The sequence below is a fragment of the Lepidochelys kempii genome, chromosome 3 (genome assembly GCF_965140285.1).
Source record: "Lepidochelys kempii isolate rLepKem1 chromosome 3, rLepKem1.hap1, whole genome shotgun sequence".
NCBI classification, from domain to species: Eukaryota; Metazoa; Chordata; order Testudines; family Cheloniidae; genus Lepidochelys; species Lepidochelys kempii.
In genome coordinates this window covers 3,924,197-3,941,030 of record NC_136382.1, presented here as the reverse complement: position 1 = coordinate 3,941,030, position 16,834 = coordinate 3,924,197, and the positions used below count along the sequence as shown (strand labels likewise).

The 16,834-nt window shown below is 47.5% G+C and overlaps 1 protein-coding gene across 9 annotated transcripts in view; it reads left to right on the top strand.

Annotated features, from left to right (window-relative positions):
- The window catches only part of OTOF (otoferlin), a 206,174-nt gene that overhangs the window by 52,370 nt on the left and 136,970 nt on the right, over nucleotides 1–16,834 (top strand). For all 9 annotated transcript variants that reach the window (XM_078852019.1, XM_073335512.2, XM_078852014.1 and 6 more), the window contains exon 3: nucleotides 11,830–11,918. In XM_078852019.1, the coding sequence (XP_078708145.1) occupies nucleotides 11,830–11,918 (89 nt within the window). The remainder of the gene's footprint in view (nucleotides 1–11,829; nucleotides 11,919–16,834) is intronic.

The following is a 16,834-nucleotide window of genomic DNA, read 5'->3' as shown; positions in this document are numbered from 1 at the left end:
GCCAGTTTTTTAACCGGCACACCCTTCTTCCTCAGTTGTGGGATTGTGGCTTTTTGGACATCTAAGAAGGAGTTCTTACATGATTCCCAATTATTCATACTTTTCAGATTAAATTCTGCCTCTCGGCTCTTTTGGCTCATAATTTTTTTCAGCTTTGTGAAATTAAAGCAGCAAGTGTATCTATTACTGGCCTGGACTTTATTCTGCTTCCACATTATCAATGTGATCAAGTCATGACCACTGGGACCTAAGCTACCACTAATTTTAGTTCTGTAATCAGATCCTCTCTCTCTGGTAAAAGAAAGCCTCATAAAGAATTTCCCATGTTGGCTACAACATTTTTTGAGTAAGGAAAGCGTCATCCGAAGTGTTCAGAAATTCCAAGGATGCTCTTTTATACTGGCAGCATGAGACCTCCAGCATGTGTCTTCCAAACTGAAGTCCCCCATGATCCCACAGCCTTTCTACCTACCATTTTAAATAGAAAAGGAGTACTTGTGGCACCTTAGAGACTAACCAATTTATTAGAGCATAAGCTTTCGTGAGCTACAGCTCACTTCCTCAGATGCATATCGTGGAAACTGCAGCAGGCTTTATATATACACAGAGAATATGAAACAATACCTACTCCCACCCCACTGTCCTGCTGGTAATAGCTTATCTGAAGTGATCATCAGGTGGGCCATTTCCAGCACAAATCCAGGTTTTCTCACCCTCCACCCCCCCACACAAATTCACTCTCCTGCTGGTGATAGCCCATCCAAAGTGACAACTCTTTACACAATGTGCATGACAATCAAGTTGGGTTATTTCCTGCACAAATCCAGGTTTTCTCACATCCCCCCCACCCCCATACACACACAAACTCACTCTCCTGCTGGTAATAGCTCATCCAAACTGACCACTCTTCAAGTTTAAATCCAAGTTAAACCAGAACATCTGGGGGGGGGGTAGGAAAAAACAAGAGGAAACAGGCTACCTTGCATAATGACTTAGCCACTCCCAGTCTCTATTTAAGCCTAAATTAATAGTATCCAATTTGCAAATGAATTCCAATTTAGCAGTTTCTCGCTGGAGTCTGGATTTGAAGTTTTTTTGTTTTAAGATAGCGACCTTCATGTCTGTGATTGCGTGACCAGAGAGATTGAAGTGTTCTCCGACTGGTTTATGAATGTTATAATTCTTGACATCTGATTTGTGTCCATTTATTCTTTTACGTAGAGACTGTCCAGTTTGACCAATGTACATGGCAGAGGGGCATTGCTGGCACATGATGGCATATATCACATTGGTGGATGTGCAGGTGAACGAGCCTCTGATAGTGTGGCTGATGTTATTAGGCCCTGTGATGGTGTCCCCTGAATAGATATGTGGGCACAATTGGCAACGGGGTTTGTTGCAAGGATAAGTTCCTGGGTTAGTGGTTCTGTTGTGTGGTATGTGGTTGTTGGTGAGTATTTGCTTCAGGTTGCGGGGTTGTCTGTAGGCAAGGACTGGCCTGTCTCCCAAGATTTGTGAGAGTGTTGGGTCATCCTTTAGGATAGGTTGTAGATCCTTAATAATGCGTTGGAGGGGTTTTAGTTGGGGGCTGAAGGTGACGGCTAGCGGCGTTCTGTTATTTTCTTTGTTAGGCCTGTCCTGTAGTAGGTAACTTCTGGGAACTCTTCTGGCTCTATCAATCTGTTTCTTTACTTCTGCAGGTGGGTATTGTAGTTGTAAGAAAGCTTGACAGAGATCTTGTAGGTGTTTGTCTCTGTCTGAGGGGTTGGAGCAAATGCGGTTGTATCGCAGAGCTTGGCTGTAGACGATGGATCGTGTGGTGTGGTCAGGGTGAAAGCTGGAGGCATGCAGGTAGGAATAGCGGTCAGTAGGTTTCCGGTATAGGGTGGTGTTTATGTGACCATTGTTTATTAGCACTGTAGTGTCCAGGAAGTGGATCTCTTGTGTGGACTGGACCAGGCTGAGATTGGTGGTGGGATGGAAATTGTTGAAATCATGGTGGAATTCCTCAAGGGCTTCTTTTCCATGGGTCCAGATGATGAAGATGTCATCAATATAGCGCAAGTAGAGTAGGGGCGTTAGGGAACGAGAGCTGAGGAAGCGTTGTTCTAAGTCAGCCATAAAAATGTTGGCATACTGTGGGGCCATGCGGGTATCCATAGCAGTGCCGCTGATCTGAAGGTATACATTGTCCCCAAATGTGAAATAGTTATGGGTAAGGACAAAGTCACAAAGTTCAGCCACCAGGTTAGCCGTGACATTATCAGGGATAGTGTTCTTGACGGCTTGTAGTCCATCTTTGTGTGGAATGTTGGTGCAGAGGGCTTCTACATCCATAGTGGCCAGGATGGTGTTATCAGGAAGATCACCGATGGATTGTAGTTTCCTCAGGAAGTCAGTGGTGTCTCCAAGGTAGCTGGGAGTGCTGGTAGCGTAGGGCCTGAGGAGGGAGTCTACATAGCCAGACAATCCTGCTGTCAGGGTGCCAATGCCTGAGATGATGGGGCGCCCAGGATTTCCAGGTTTATGGATCTTGGGTAGTAGATAGAATATCCCAGGTCGGGGTTCCAGGGGTGTGTCTGTGCGGATTTGATCTTGTGCTTTTTCAGGAAGTTTCTTGAGCAAATGCTGTAGTTGCTTTTGGTAACTCTCAGTGGGATCAGAGGGTAATGGCTTGTAGAAACTCGTGTTGGAGAGCTGCCGAGCAGCCTCTTGTTCATATTCCGACCTATTCATGATGACAACAGCACCTCCTTTGTCAGCCTTTTTGATTATGATGTCAGAGTTGTTTCTGAGGCTGTGGATGGCATTGCGTTCCGCATGGCTAAGGTTATGGGGCAAGTGATGCTGCTTTTCCACAATTTCAGCCCGTGCACGTCGGCGGAAGCACTCTATGTAGAAGTCCAGTCTGCTGTTTCGACCTTCAGGAGGAGTCCACCTAGAATCCCTCTTTCTGTAGTGTTGGTAGGGAGAACTCTGTGGATTAGTATGCTGTTCAGAGGTATTTTGGAAATATTCCTTGAGTCGGAGACATCGAAAATAGGATTCTAGGTCACCACAGAACTGTATCATGTTCGTGGGGGTGGAGGGGCAGAAGGAGAGGCCCCGAGATAGAACAGCTGCTTCTGCTGGGCTGAGAGTATAGTTGGATAGGTTAACAATATTGCTAGGTGGGTTGAGGGAACCATTGCTGTGGCCCCTTGTAGCATGTAGTAGTTTAGAAAGTTTAGTGTCCTTTTTCTTTTGCCTGCATGCCTCCAGCTTTCACCCTGACCACACCACACGATCCATCGTCTACAGCCAAGCTCTGCGATACAACCGCATTTGCTCCAACCCCTCAGACAGAGACAAACACCTACAAGATCTCTGTCAAGCTTTCTTACAACTACAATACCCACCTGCAGAAGTAAAGAAACAGATTGATAGAGCCAGAAGAGTTCCCAGAAGTTACCTACTACAGGACAGGCCTAACAAAGAAAATAACAGAACGCCGCTAGCCGTCACCTTCAGCCCCCAACTAAAACCCCTCCAACGCATTATTAAGGATCTACAACCTATCCTAAAGGATGACCCAACACTCTCACAAATCTTGGGAGACAGGCCAGTCCTTGCCTACAGACAACCCCGCAACCTGAAGCAAATACTCACCAACAACCACATACCACACAACAGAACCACTAACCCAGGAACTTATCCTTGCAACAAAGCCCGTTGCCAATTGTGCCCACATATCTATTCAGGGGACACCATCACAGGGCCTAATAACATCAGCCACACTATCAGAGGCTCGTTCACCTGCACATCCACCAATGTGATATATGCCATCATGTGCCAGCAATGCCCCTCTGCCATGTACATTGGTCAAACTGGACAGTCTCTACGTAAAAGAATAAATGGACACAAATCAGACGTCAAGAATTATAACATTCATAAACCAGTCGGAGAACACTTCAATCTCTCTGGTCACGCAATCACAGACATGAAGGTCGCTATCTTAAAACAAAAAAACTTCAAATCCAGACTCCAGCGAGAAACTGCTAAATTGGAATTCATTTGCAAATTGGATACTATTAATTTAGGCTTAAATAGAGACTGGGAGTGGCTAAGTCATTATGCAAGGTAGCCTGTTTCCTCTTGTTTTTTCCTACTCCCCCCCCCCCCAGATGTTCTGGTTTAACTTGGATTTAAACTTGAAGAGTGGTCAGTTTGGATGAGCTATTACCAGCAGGAGAGTGAGTTTGTGTGTGTGTGGGGGGGTGGAGGGTGAGAAAACCTGGATTTGTGCTGGAAATGGCCCACCTTATGATCACTTTAGATAAGCTATTACCAGCAGGACAGTGGGGTGGGAATAGGTATTGTTTCATATTCTCTGTGTATATATAAAGCCTGCTGCAGTTTCCACGATATGCATCTGAGGAAGTGAGCTGTAGCTCACGAAAGCTTATGCTCAAATAAATTGGTTAGTCTCTAAGGTGCCACAAGTCCTCCTTTTCTTATTGCGAATACAGACTAACACGGCTGTTACTCTGAAACCTGTCATTTTAAATAGGTGTCCAAGGGGCCTGTCATCCGGTTCCATCATTTGCTTTGGTGGTATGTAACAGACACCAATGAATATCCCATCTTGTGCTTTATCTGTTAGGACAGTGATCCTTAAGCATTCAGGATCATTTTTGTGTGAGTTATCAGTGACTCGGAAACAGGTAACACTATTTCTGACATAGAGCGCCCCTCCCCCATCCCTTTTGCCCACCCGACCCCTCCTGGATAGGTTAGAACCATTGATTCTGGCATTCCAATCTTGCGACTCATCCCACCAGGTTTCAGTAATACCAGTTAGATCAAACGTATGCTCATAGATGAGCGATTCCCTAACACACGGGGACCCGACGGAGGGATTCCAATAGAAGAGTAATGCCATGACATTGATGGGGGAGGAAGCTCACTGAAACAGCTGCACTTGGTGTGGACTGGAGCGGAGGCCATGTGTCTCTGGGAGGCGAGAGAGGGCCGGACGGAAAGCCTCCCCTGTGTAAGTCAGTTACAGTCTGATGCTGAGCCCATGGGCATCTCCCATCGATTTCTGTGAGCTTTGGTCACTGTGTTTCCTGTGTGGTTTGTGTGGGTCTTTCACACAGCACCTGGGTGAGGTGAGCAAAGCGCTTCTCAAAGCAGGAACATGCAAGTCAACCCCACAAAAGCTGGCAGGGGCAGAGGAAGGACCTGAAACCGTTTTAACTCTTTCTTTCAATTGTTTCGATTTCAAGCTGACACAGTCTCTGCAAGGCCAACATCTTCCAACTTCAGTGCCTATAGCAAGGCAGCTAAATCCAGAGCCGAAACAAAACAAAGGCGCAGCTTGTCGGTTTCAATGTAGTGGAGGTTTTAAAGATGTATCTCTTTGCCTGTGCTCCGCACAACACTTCAGATGATTCAACATTAAATCTTAAAAATATAAACGTCCTTCTCACCATTGGTTCTGTTTCTTTACCTTTGGGGAGGGGGGGACAGTGAGAGACGGGCTTGTCAGTTTCTCTTTACGAGGTAGAGAAATTGAGGCACAAAGAGGGTAAATGATTTGCCGCTGGTAGGTCACTGGCAGGTTCCCAGATTCCTGTTCTCACCACCAGATCACACTGCCGACCCTTGCACCCCTCTTCCCCCAGTTTTCTGTAAATTCCTCTAGTCATTAAGTAGCAGCAGCTGGCTGTGGTGATCCTGCTGCATTTGGGGGTTCTGCTTCACACCCCAAGTTTTCCCAGGCAGTCCAGGAACTGTGAGCATGCAGCAGAGATCCAAGTCCACGCAGGGACTGCCATAAAATCCAACACAGGTTGTAGAATCCCAGCTCTCTACCCAGGTACTCATATGGCTCTCAGCAGCCTGGTATCTGAACACACAGATGAGCTTCCTGGATAAAGCTGCCTGCATATTCTCTTCCCATTTTGCTGAAGTCTGTAGTGGGGTTTACAGATCCTTTTTTTTTTTTGACCTGAGGAGATGAATGACTCAAGAAAACGGCAGTGGAAAATGAGAAAAGTCACCAGTGCAAATAAGATCTAATCTGCATTTTGATTTAGTCTCTCTTCAGCCAATTAAAGGAAATGCTTTGACTTGCTCTCCCATATGGCAGAGACAGCATGCGAACTTTTCCATCTCTTTCTCGGTGCAGAAATAGAGAAGGAAACCTCTGTAGCACACGTGTTGTAGTCTCCTCGTAGAGTCTGCCGGGGGCTATTGCTGTGCTTCCTCGACAGGAAACCTGGCCAGGCACCGTAACCGATCTTGTCATTGTTTTCCTCAAATAATCCAAAACCCCCAAATTGATCAATTTCAGCCAATTCCCCCTTCTCCCCAGTCATCAGCCAAAATGTTTCAGTATTCAGATTTCAACTACAAATGTGGACAGACTGACTTCTTGTTGGTTTACACTGCAATTTTCAGGGGGGTGGGGGGGGGGAATTCCAGTCACCTCTATTTGTAACATTGTCACGGTGCTCTCAGAAATCAGACGCATCCAAAAACCCCTCCATCAGCGATCCTTCCCTGCAACTATGGGCTCAGCTCAAGCATCCTTGAACCTGGGGGACACCAGGGTCCAGAGGTTGGGTACATCTGTAATTTCCCTCGTGAGACACAGTGGCACCTTGCCAGCCTGCAAGTTGTAAGGTGCTAAACTTGGTCCTTCGCCTGTGTGGCTCAGCTGGAAGAACTCTGCTTTGGCTGTAGATGTATTCTGGCTAGTCTGTGCTTTCAGCTTTTTGCTGGGTCTCAGAGCCCCTTGTTTCTGTTAGAGCTTTAGTGCAAATAAGGAGCCGCTAATGTCCGTGTTGTGGTTTGTTCTCTTCCTCAGGCAGGGGTGGGCCAATGGCAGGTCTAGCATTTGCCAAGGATAAGGAGAGTGGTGCAGATGGCCAAGTTAAGGCTTCATTAGAGCGACAGGAGGCCCAAAGCAGCAGGGAAGGAGGAGAGGAGTCAAGCAGAACCCAGCTGGCTTGTCCCCAGAATGCAGGCTGGTTATGGAAGGAAGGTTCTTGCTCTCAGCGTGAGAAACACTGGGAGGTTCTGGGCCTGGAAAAGCAGCAAATGGTCAGGCTCTGTAAAAGTAACAGTGAAACCTGGCACTTGCATAGAGCCTTTCCGAGGGAAGAAGTTGGCAAATGATTCCTACAAGAAGGAATCGTTTCAGCTAGCTATGAAATGCAGCTGTCTCTGGGGTGGAATGCAGCAGCAATGTCCGGCTACAGTGCAGGACAGGAAGGGAAGTCCCATATCGAGCTGACACTGCAGGTAGGGAGTGGGACAGAAGAACTCAGACTGGGTTTTAGCAATAGGACACTACCAGGCGCTTGTGGAAAGCGTTATGGGGACACCAGTGACCACAACTCTGCACTTTAAATCCCATTGGAAAGGCAGCAGCATAGCGCCTCCTGGGACTGTGAGAGGGAATTGGGTCAGTACTGGCCACCGACTGAGTTACCATTTTTTACTGCCCTGTTTGGTTTGCCTTGGAGATCTGCTTCCCAGTCATGGCACAGGCCCGAGCTGTGAAGAGATGGCAGGTTTGCAGGCCAAGGTTGCGTGATTTTAGCATAACCGAACATACAGTAAGCAATGGGAGCTTGGGACTGCTAGTCACATCCCTTTGCTTCAGGTTGGGGGGCTGGCTGTTTATTTGGTTCCAGCTAATTACAGACTGGTCAGGTCTCATCCTGGGATAAACTAAATAGATTGAGCTTCTCTGAGCCTCTCATTAGAACTCATAATTTCCAGACCTCACACCATTCTCGTAGCTCTTTCTGAACACTTTCCAATTTTTCAACATCACCAGAACGGGACCCAGTCTCCCAAATTGGTCTCACTACAAACACTGTATACAGAGATAATAACATCTCTTTACTCCGACTTGATATGTCCCTGTTTATACTCCCCCAGTTCACGTGTACACCCTTCCCTGTAGTACAGCACTGGAAGTTCATGTTCAATTGAAGCAAGAAGGAGTCCGGTGGCACCTTAAAGACAAACAGATTTATTTGAGCATAAGCTTTCGTGGGTAAAAAAGCCCACTTCTTCAGACGCATGGAATGAAAATGACAGATACAGGCATAAATATACTGGCACATGAAGAGAAGGGAGTTACCTTTCAAGTGGAGAACCAGTGCTAACAAGGCAATTCAGTCAGGGTGAATGTGATCCACTCCCAATAGCTGATGAGGAGGTGTCCATACCAAGAGAGGCAAAATTGCTTTTGTAGGGAGCCAGCCACTCCCAGTCCCTATTCAAGCCCAAATTAATGGTGTTAAGTCTGCAAATGAATTGTAGCTCTGCAGTTTCTCTTTGAAGTCGTTTTTTGAAGTTTTTGTGTTGAAGGATGGCTACTTTTAAATCTGTTATTGAATGGCCAGGGAGATGGAAGTGCTCTCCTACTGGCTTTTGTATGTTACCGTTCCTGATGTCTGATTTGTGTCCATTTATCCTTTTACATAGAGACTGTCAGGTTTGGCCAATGTACATGGCAGAGGGGCATTGCTGGCACATGATGGCATATGTCACATTAGCAGATGTGCAGGTGAATGAGCCCCCAATGGTGTGGCTGATGTGGTTGGGTCCTATGATGGTGTCGCTAGACTAGATATGGGGACAGAGTAGGCTACGGGGTTTGCTACAGGGATTGGTTCCTGGGTTCATGTTTCTGTGGTGTGGGGAGTAGTTGCTGGTGAGTATTTGCTTCAGGTTGCGGGGCTGTCTGTAAGCAAGGACTGGCCTGCCTCCCAAGGTCTGTGAGTGTGAGGGATTGTTTTCCAAAATACGTTGTAGATCGTGGATGATCTGCTAGAGAGCTTTTAGCTGGGTGCTGTATGTGAGAGGGTGGAGATGGATGGCAGGAGAGAGATCACTTGATCATTACCTGTTAGGTTCGCTCCCTCTGGGGCACCTGGCATTGGCCACTGTTGGTAGACAGGATACTGGGCTGGATATACCTTTGGTCTGAACCAGTATGGCCGTTCTTATGTTCTTATGTGATGGCCAGTGGTGTTCTGTTATTTTCCTTGTTGGGCCCGTCCTGTAGTAGGTGATTTCTGGATACCTGTCTCGCTCTGTCGATCTGTTTCCTCACTTCCCCAGGTGAGTATTGTAGTTTTAAGAATGCTTGATAAATATCTTGTAGGTGTTTGTCTCTGTCTGAGGGATTGTAGCAAATGTGGTTGTATCTTAGGGCTTGGCTGTAGACAGTGGATTGCGTGATGTGTCCTGGATGGAAGCTGGAGGCATGTAGGTAGGAATAGCGGTCAGTAGGTTTCCGGTATAGGGTGGTGTTTATGTGACCGTCACTTATTTGCAGTGTAGTGTCCAGGAAGTGGATCTCTTGTGTGGACTGGTCCGGAGTGAGGTTGATGGTGGGTTGGAAATTGCTGAAATCCAGGTGGAATTCCTCAAGGGCCTCCTTCCCATGGGTCCATATGATGAAGTTTCAAAGCTGTATTCAGTCAATGTTCACTGGTAAACTTTTGAAAGAACAACCCTAATGTTTTGTTCAAAGTTACGAACATTTCAGAGTTTCCCGAGGTGTTCGTAACTCTGAGGTTCTTCTGCAATACAAAGCAGCTGGAGCAGGGCCAACAATCTAGTGACTCTCCCGTGTGTGTGTTTGTCTGTGTGTCTGTGTCTATAAAATATTCAAGCCCATAGGGGTATCATTTCCAAATTCAGCCAAACTCTTTATGATGGGGATACATTCCCAGGCAGTGAAAAGAATTACCTAGAAATACAAATCCTGTACAAATTAAATGCTCTTTCACTGCACCAGTTCCTCTCACTTAGCTGGAATCACAACCCAGTTTTTTCCTTTCCTCCATTTGGCAATAACAGCTCCGCAGGAAATTTTACAAAACTTGCTGTGTGTATTAGAGTGAGTGTCGGTTAGGGGAAATAGACCCATCAGGCCATTTCTGCTTTGGCTGTGTCTCCAGGAGCTTCCAAACACTGGATAATGTCTTGATAACCCCCCACCCCCGCCTTTCACCCCTTTGAACATAATTATCTTTGTGTTGCTCCAGTAAAGCCGGAGATCTGCAGGGATGTTTCAGCAGCTTGGGATATTGCCTTCACACTCAGCATTGTTCTGACTCGCTCGCTGCGGCTGCCTTCCTCTAATGCATTGTTTGCAGTTTGGTAATAAGGTTTCCTCAGCTCCCAGTGGGCATGAGAGGGTAATGTCTTGGACAATCGGATAACGTTTTTTACTTCCTTGTGTGAACTGTCCCAGCAGGCTGATTGCTTGGCTTGCAAAAAAACAATAAAAATAGAATTTGTTTGCCCGAAGCTGGGAACGGATGACAGGGGATGGATCACTTGGTGATTCCCTGTTCTGGTCATTCCCTCTGGGGCACCTGGCACTGGCCACCGTTGGACAGGACGTTGGGCTAGATGGACCCTTGGTCTGACCCACTATGGCCGTTCTTATGTTCTTGTGCTAGTCCGAGCACCGACAATGAAACCTTATCAGCGCTAGGCCTGTGTTTTCACTGCGGCTCCTGTTGAAAGAGCCCCTCATTCGCGTCCTCATGGGGACTGCAAGTGGATACCCCTTTTGGCCTGTCTGTCTTGGGTCACTCTCCCCCATTAAACTTTCTTGGAAATGCAGTGACATTATCTAGGAGAAAATAAAGCCATTTTCTTTGCCAGGAACAGGTAAAGACGACCTAGGGGCTGCCAGAGAGGGTGTGTGGCCCAATGGGCAGGATGTCTGGTCTGGTGTCCTAGAGACCTGGGTTCAGTGCCTCACTTTGCCACTTACTTGCCATGTGACTTTGGCTGTAAGAACATAGGAGCTGCTATAGTGGATCAGACCAAAGGTCCATCTGGCCCAGTGTCCTGTCTTCTGACAATGACCAGTAGCACAGCTTCTGGGGGAGTGTAAAGAACAGGGAAATTTTGGAAGGATACACCTCTGCCTTCCCCTCCCAGCAACTGGTAGTCAGAGGTGTAGGGTGATCTCAAGCAGGGGATTGCATCCCTGCCCATTCTGGCAAATAGCCATTGGAGAACCTGTGCTCCATGATCTTATCTAATTCTTTTTTGAACCCGGTTATACTTTTGGCCTTCACAGCTTCCCCTGGCAATGAGTTCCACAGGTTGACCGTGTGTTGTGTGAAGAAATAATGCCTTTTGTTCGTTGTAAATCTCCCACCTATTAATTTCATTGGGTGACCCCTGGTTTTTGTGCTGTAGGAAACAGCACAGAACGCTTCTCTCCTCACTTTCGCCACATCACTCATGCTTTTATGGACAATTCCATTATCGCCCCTTAGTCGTCTCTTTTCTAAGCTGAACAACCCTCATCTTTTTAGTCTCTCCTCATCGGAAAGCTGTTCCATACCCTTGATCATCAATGTTGCCCTTCTCTGAACCTTTCCAGTTCCCCTATACCCTTTTTGAGACGGGGCGACCACATCTGCACGCAGTATTTAAGCTGTGGGCACCCCATGGATTTATATAGTGGCAATGTGATATTTTCTGTCTTATTGTTTATCCCTTTCCTAATGGTTCCTCACATTTCCAAGTCATTTCCTGCCTCTGTCTCCACTCACCCTTTGTCTGCCCTTAGTTGTTCAGGGCAGAAACTTTCTATGTACTATGCCAGGCACTGATCTCAGCTGCAGCCTTTGGGAGCGACTGTAACACGGATAATACAATAAAGTAAGTTTTGCTGATTTCCACCAGCTGAGGATCTGATTCCTGTGGGTGCAAAAACCCACCAACGTAACCTCTCCCCTGGAACAAAGCCCAGCAGAACCCTAACTTTCTCCTTCCGTTGTTTTCCCGCAGACCTTCCGATGGCCAATCGCCAGCAATATCGATGGCAACGAGATGCTGGAGATCCAGGTGTTCAACTACAGCAAAGTCTTCACCAACAGGTGAGAGCGAGTCCTCCTCTTCCCCTGTGGTGGGGCCAGTCCCATGCCGTGTGGAATAGGCCACCCCCCCGCCTGGTAGCTGGTGTCATGGTTTTGTTTGGAGGCTGGAGAGATGGGAGGAGGTTACTAGATCTTCCAAGGGGACGAGCAAGCCAAGCCCACCGGAATCTTTACTACCTGAATTTGAAACATGCTGAGTCTATGGGCTGGAAATCAGAGCTAAAATTTGCAGTCATTATACCCACTACGGGGGGAAGGGGAGAGGAAGATCTGCACTCCTACAGGCCACATACTGCTTATACTGAGAGGCAGCTAATAACCAGACAAAATAGGGGGGCAGTTTACAATGGTGGTTCTCTATCTGCGTTGGGCTGAAACACACAGAAGGGCTGTAAAATCACCTTTTGACCCACCCACTTCCCTGAAGTGGGACTTACGTGTTGCCATTCCCATGCCCATGGGAGGAATTCACCCTCGATTACCCTCTGCCCAGCTAATGGGGATCAGACACTGCAGGGATAGACCCTGGCATAAGAAGCAGAATAAAATGGCAATGTTAGACTGAGCCCCCGTTTTACTATCGCTAAGCGTGGGAGGCAGTCGACTGGGCTCCGCCAGCCCAACTTTGGAAACTGTTTTCTAACCTGGATCCCATTGGTCTGAATCCATCGCTCGTGGGTCCCAGCCTCAGGCATGATCAACGCCCTTCCCCTTCTGGTAGGCTCTGTTACTGGCTTCCAGCCCTTTGCACCCTCGTATCCGATCACTCCCCCGGGTCTCCTTTTCTCCAGCCTGCACAAATTAAATTCCTTTAATCTTTCCTTCTCACTCATCTCTGCTAATCCTTTAACTGGCCTTCCAGTTCTCTGCCTTTGCCAGTTATTGGTGTCCCAGTGATGAAATGCAGGGCCGTCCTCCCGAATGTGGACGTATCTTTAGCACATGGGGAGAGGGGATATTGCCTTTTGGCTCATGCACCAGCAAAGGCCATACTGAATCTGGCCCCTAGCAGTAATTAGCAGCACATACTTTGTGGCATTTAACAACACTGGTCATACTCCCACCTGGTGTATGACCAGTGTTGTTAAGCACTGACCAGTGTTCAGCATAAGAGCAAAGGCTTGCTATCTAGCAGGCTTCCAGTGATTGCTTTTCATCTGTAACTGTCCAAGCACAGACTAGGTGTAATGACTCCACCTGGTTGATAAATTGTATTGTCAATTGCTTTGGTTTGTTACGAAATATACTCAAGAGACCAAACAACCAATGGCAGGCACGGCGGTGTCCAATAGAAATTCGATGCTAACCACACTTGTGGTTCTGAATTTTTCTTATTAGCCACATTATAAAAAAGCCACATTAAGCCACATTATAAAAAAGCCACATGCATTAGCCACAATTCAATCGCCTATTAGCCACATGTGGCTAGCGGCGAAGGTATTGGACACTGCTGTGCTATACCGTACCGGTCTCCTGTGCAGTGACGTTGCGTTCACCTTACGCAGACGGTGTGCTCCCAGAGGTACACCTCTAAAGCCATCCTTGTATACCCTCCGTGTTTACCGTGATGCACCCTTAGCTTTGTGCTGGGTACATGCATTCCACATGCTAAGAGGCAGGAAGACACCTCCCTGTGCCTATGTCAGGCTTGTGAGGGTAACTCACTTTCTGTTGCTACAAGGAAACAATCATAGATCCTGCTACTAAAAATTTTCCAATCTCTTAAGTCAAATCTTACTGCAACTATTGCTAGGTATTATGGGATGCTTAGCATAAATGAACAGGATTATAACAAAGGTACAGGCTAATCTGGGCTATATAACTGCTATATTAATACTTAATATTTATGTTTAATGCTTTATATATATTGTTGATTTATATATGCTGGCTAGCATATGTTATATATATACAAAACATATGCTAGCCAGCATATATAAGTCAACAACCTGCCCCAACAGGATATCCACACTGGAGCTAAAAGAGGAATTCCATTAGCCAGTAGCAGCTCTAGGCTGTGATCCTGCAGTGTTACACGTGTTACATGTGTTACACAGGTGTGAGCGCATGGTGAGATATTTGGGTTCGGAGCCGGGAGGGAGCTGCTGTTTGGATGATCACTGGGGGTACGTGGATTTGGCCTGCACTAAATGTGTCGGAGGAAAGAGCTAAAGAGATGGGCAGCCGCTCAGCTCTCAGCCCAAACTATACACCAGAAATCAGCACCTGACCCCCAAGCATGAGCAAGCCCATGCTGGATGCCTCACCTGTTAGGCAGTGGCCTGTCCAGAGAAGGCCCACGCATGCTTCGCACAGCTCTGCACCACTACTCAGACATCAGCTTTGTTTAAGCACGCAGCCATTCCTGAGTTATACGTGAGTCTCTGGTGGGGAAAGCCAACCCTAGAACAAGGTCATCTACAGATATAGGCACCACAAGCTATCAGTGGGTATCGAACCCAAGACTTTTAGCATAACAAATGCTGCCCTCACTGTGTGAACTAACAGAGAGCTCTGTTAGATGTGGGAAAGCAACAGGTTGTTGCAGTCCCTGGGGACAGCCACTCACTGGAGACATCTGAACTCATGGGTAGAGCACGGGAGTGGGAGTGAAGAGCCATTGACCTGCTGGGTGACCTTGGGTTCGCCGCCTCCGTCCATGCCTTTGCTTCCGCTCGTGCCCTTTCTCTTGTCTATTTGGGCTGGAAGCTCTTTGCGGCAGGCGGTGGCTGTCACTTCATGTTTGTGCAGCACCCAGCGCAGTGGGGCCCGGATCTCAGCCGAGGTTCCTAGGAGCTACTCTCACACAGGCAGGAGTTACAGAAACTAAAGGCCTAAAAGCCAGTGTGTTGCGCAGGGTCTCGCCCCCAGTCTGGGTCTTCGGAGCCACCAGCTGGGAGTGTTGACACTTGTTTCAAGTGACGATACAGACAGATGGTTCCCAGGGCAGGGATGCTGAATATGAATCGCTTTAAAATATCAAACTGGACCTCACTGTGTCTCAGGTTCATTGAGAGTTTTGGACAATCACATGAGAGTTTGAATTGAGCAGAGACAGTGCTATCCCAGCGGGGGCCCTAAGCAGGAATATTTTGGGTCCCCCTACACAACACATACTAATAATTAATAGTGGGGGCCCTGGAGCTCCTCGAGGCCCTAAGCAATTATGCTGAGCACCGGATCTGTTCAACTGAGCATATTTATTCAGTCGCTGTCCTGAGGGCAGAGCCCACCTCACTCTGGGAGCGACTGAAGATGTCCCAGACAGCTCCAACCCCTGTGTGTTGTGGGGCGGGAGGGAGTCACTTGCAAGGCTGATGCAGAGAGGAAGGATGGTACTATGCTAATAAAGGCCAGGTAAGTACCTTAGCCAGAGACATGCTGCCTTTACGACAAGTCTCATTTTCTAGCCGCCTCGAGTACAGTCCCCTCTGAGACCACAGGTACATCCTGGAATGGCCCCCTGATATCGCCACAGCTGCGTTGCTAACTTCAGGGCACTGCCTCATTCAAAGCCTCTCTGTGCCTTGATTTCCCCCTCTGTAAAATAGGGGTGATAATACGGGATCTACAGCTTATGAGGATGCTGTGAGAATTAATGTCCGTAAAATGCTGTGAGATTCTGCAATGAAAGGGGCCATAAATGGACAAAGTATTGCAATGGACTGACTGTTTGCAATGAACCACAGATATTGGCGTGACCACTTCTGGCATCAGAATTGCCCCCGTACCAAGCAGTAGCCTGTTTCCAGGACTTTGCAGGTCAGCTTTCCCGTTGGAGGAGAAGTCATTTGACATGGAGCCTGGGAATAATCTAAGTGTGATTTGCTTTATTTGCACACATGAACCAATCCTAGAACAGAGGCAATTCCCTTTCCTCCGCATCTCAGCGCACACACCCGTTCTCAGGCAACTGCTCTGTGTCAAAAATTGCCTCCAAGTATGGAGAAAAAAGAGCAAACTGCCTATCACTGCTTCCTGCAAAGACTCATTGCACAGCTAACAATGCAGCATTTCTTCAAAGACTCAACATTTGCTCGCACGCTAAGGAAAAGAGCTTGTAAGTCTATGTGAATGTCTATACAAGCCGCTGGAAATGAGGATGAGGAGCCAGCTGAGAGGCCTCTACCACAGGTAGAGGATTTGCTGCTCCATAGGGAAGGAAACAGGATCCACTCCCAGAGCCTGGAGCTAGGAGTTAGAGCTCCAGCACTGGCTACCACTTTTCAGCCAGATAGTCTCGTTGTTTCACGCTCATTGCTGCTTAGAGACCTGTAAACCAAGCTCGTCCCCTTTCTCCAGAAAAAAGCAAATTGCTAGCTTCACCAGTTGGCTCAAGCATGGTCCTGGATTGACTGCGTTCAGAATAAACAGAGCAAGATCCTCAGAAGGTACAAATTCGTGTAGCTATTTGGACTCCAGCGTAACTTCCCCCATTTACAGCAGCTTTCCTCAGCCTCAGACTCCTCCTGAGGTCACCGTGGGTTTGGCAAAGGACTGTGCAAAAGCCGTTGGCAATGGGCACCAATGAGAAGTTCTGTTGGTCTTACGAAGCCCTGGAACTATGCACAGAGAGTGTGAGGCCAGCAGGGACCTTTGGATCATCTGGTCTGAACTCCCGTGTGCATCACAGGCCTTTAAACTTCACCCAGTTCCCCCGGCATTGAGCCAGTACCTTGTGTTTGGCTAAAGCATCTTCCAGAAAGGTAGCCAGTCTGGACTGGAAGACAACATCAAGAGATGGAGAATCCACCATTCCCCATGGTAGTTTGTTCCAGGGCTTAATCACCCACAAGGTTAAACGTCTGCCTCAGGCCTGCTCTGCCCTTAAAACATAGCTTGACATAGCTACTGTGTACAGGGGTGGGAAAAAATTCACACGGGTGAGCACTGTAGCTCTGTGGACCTAACCGCTAGTG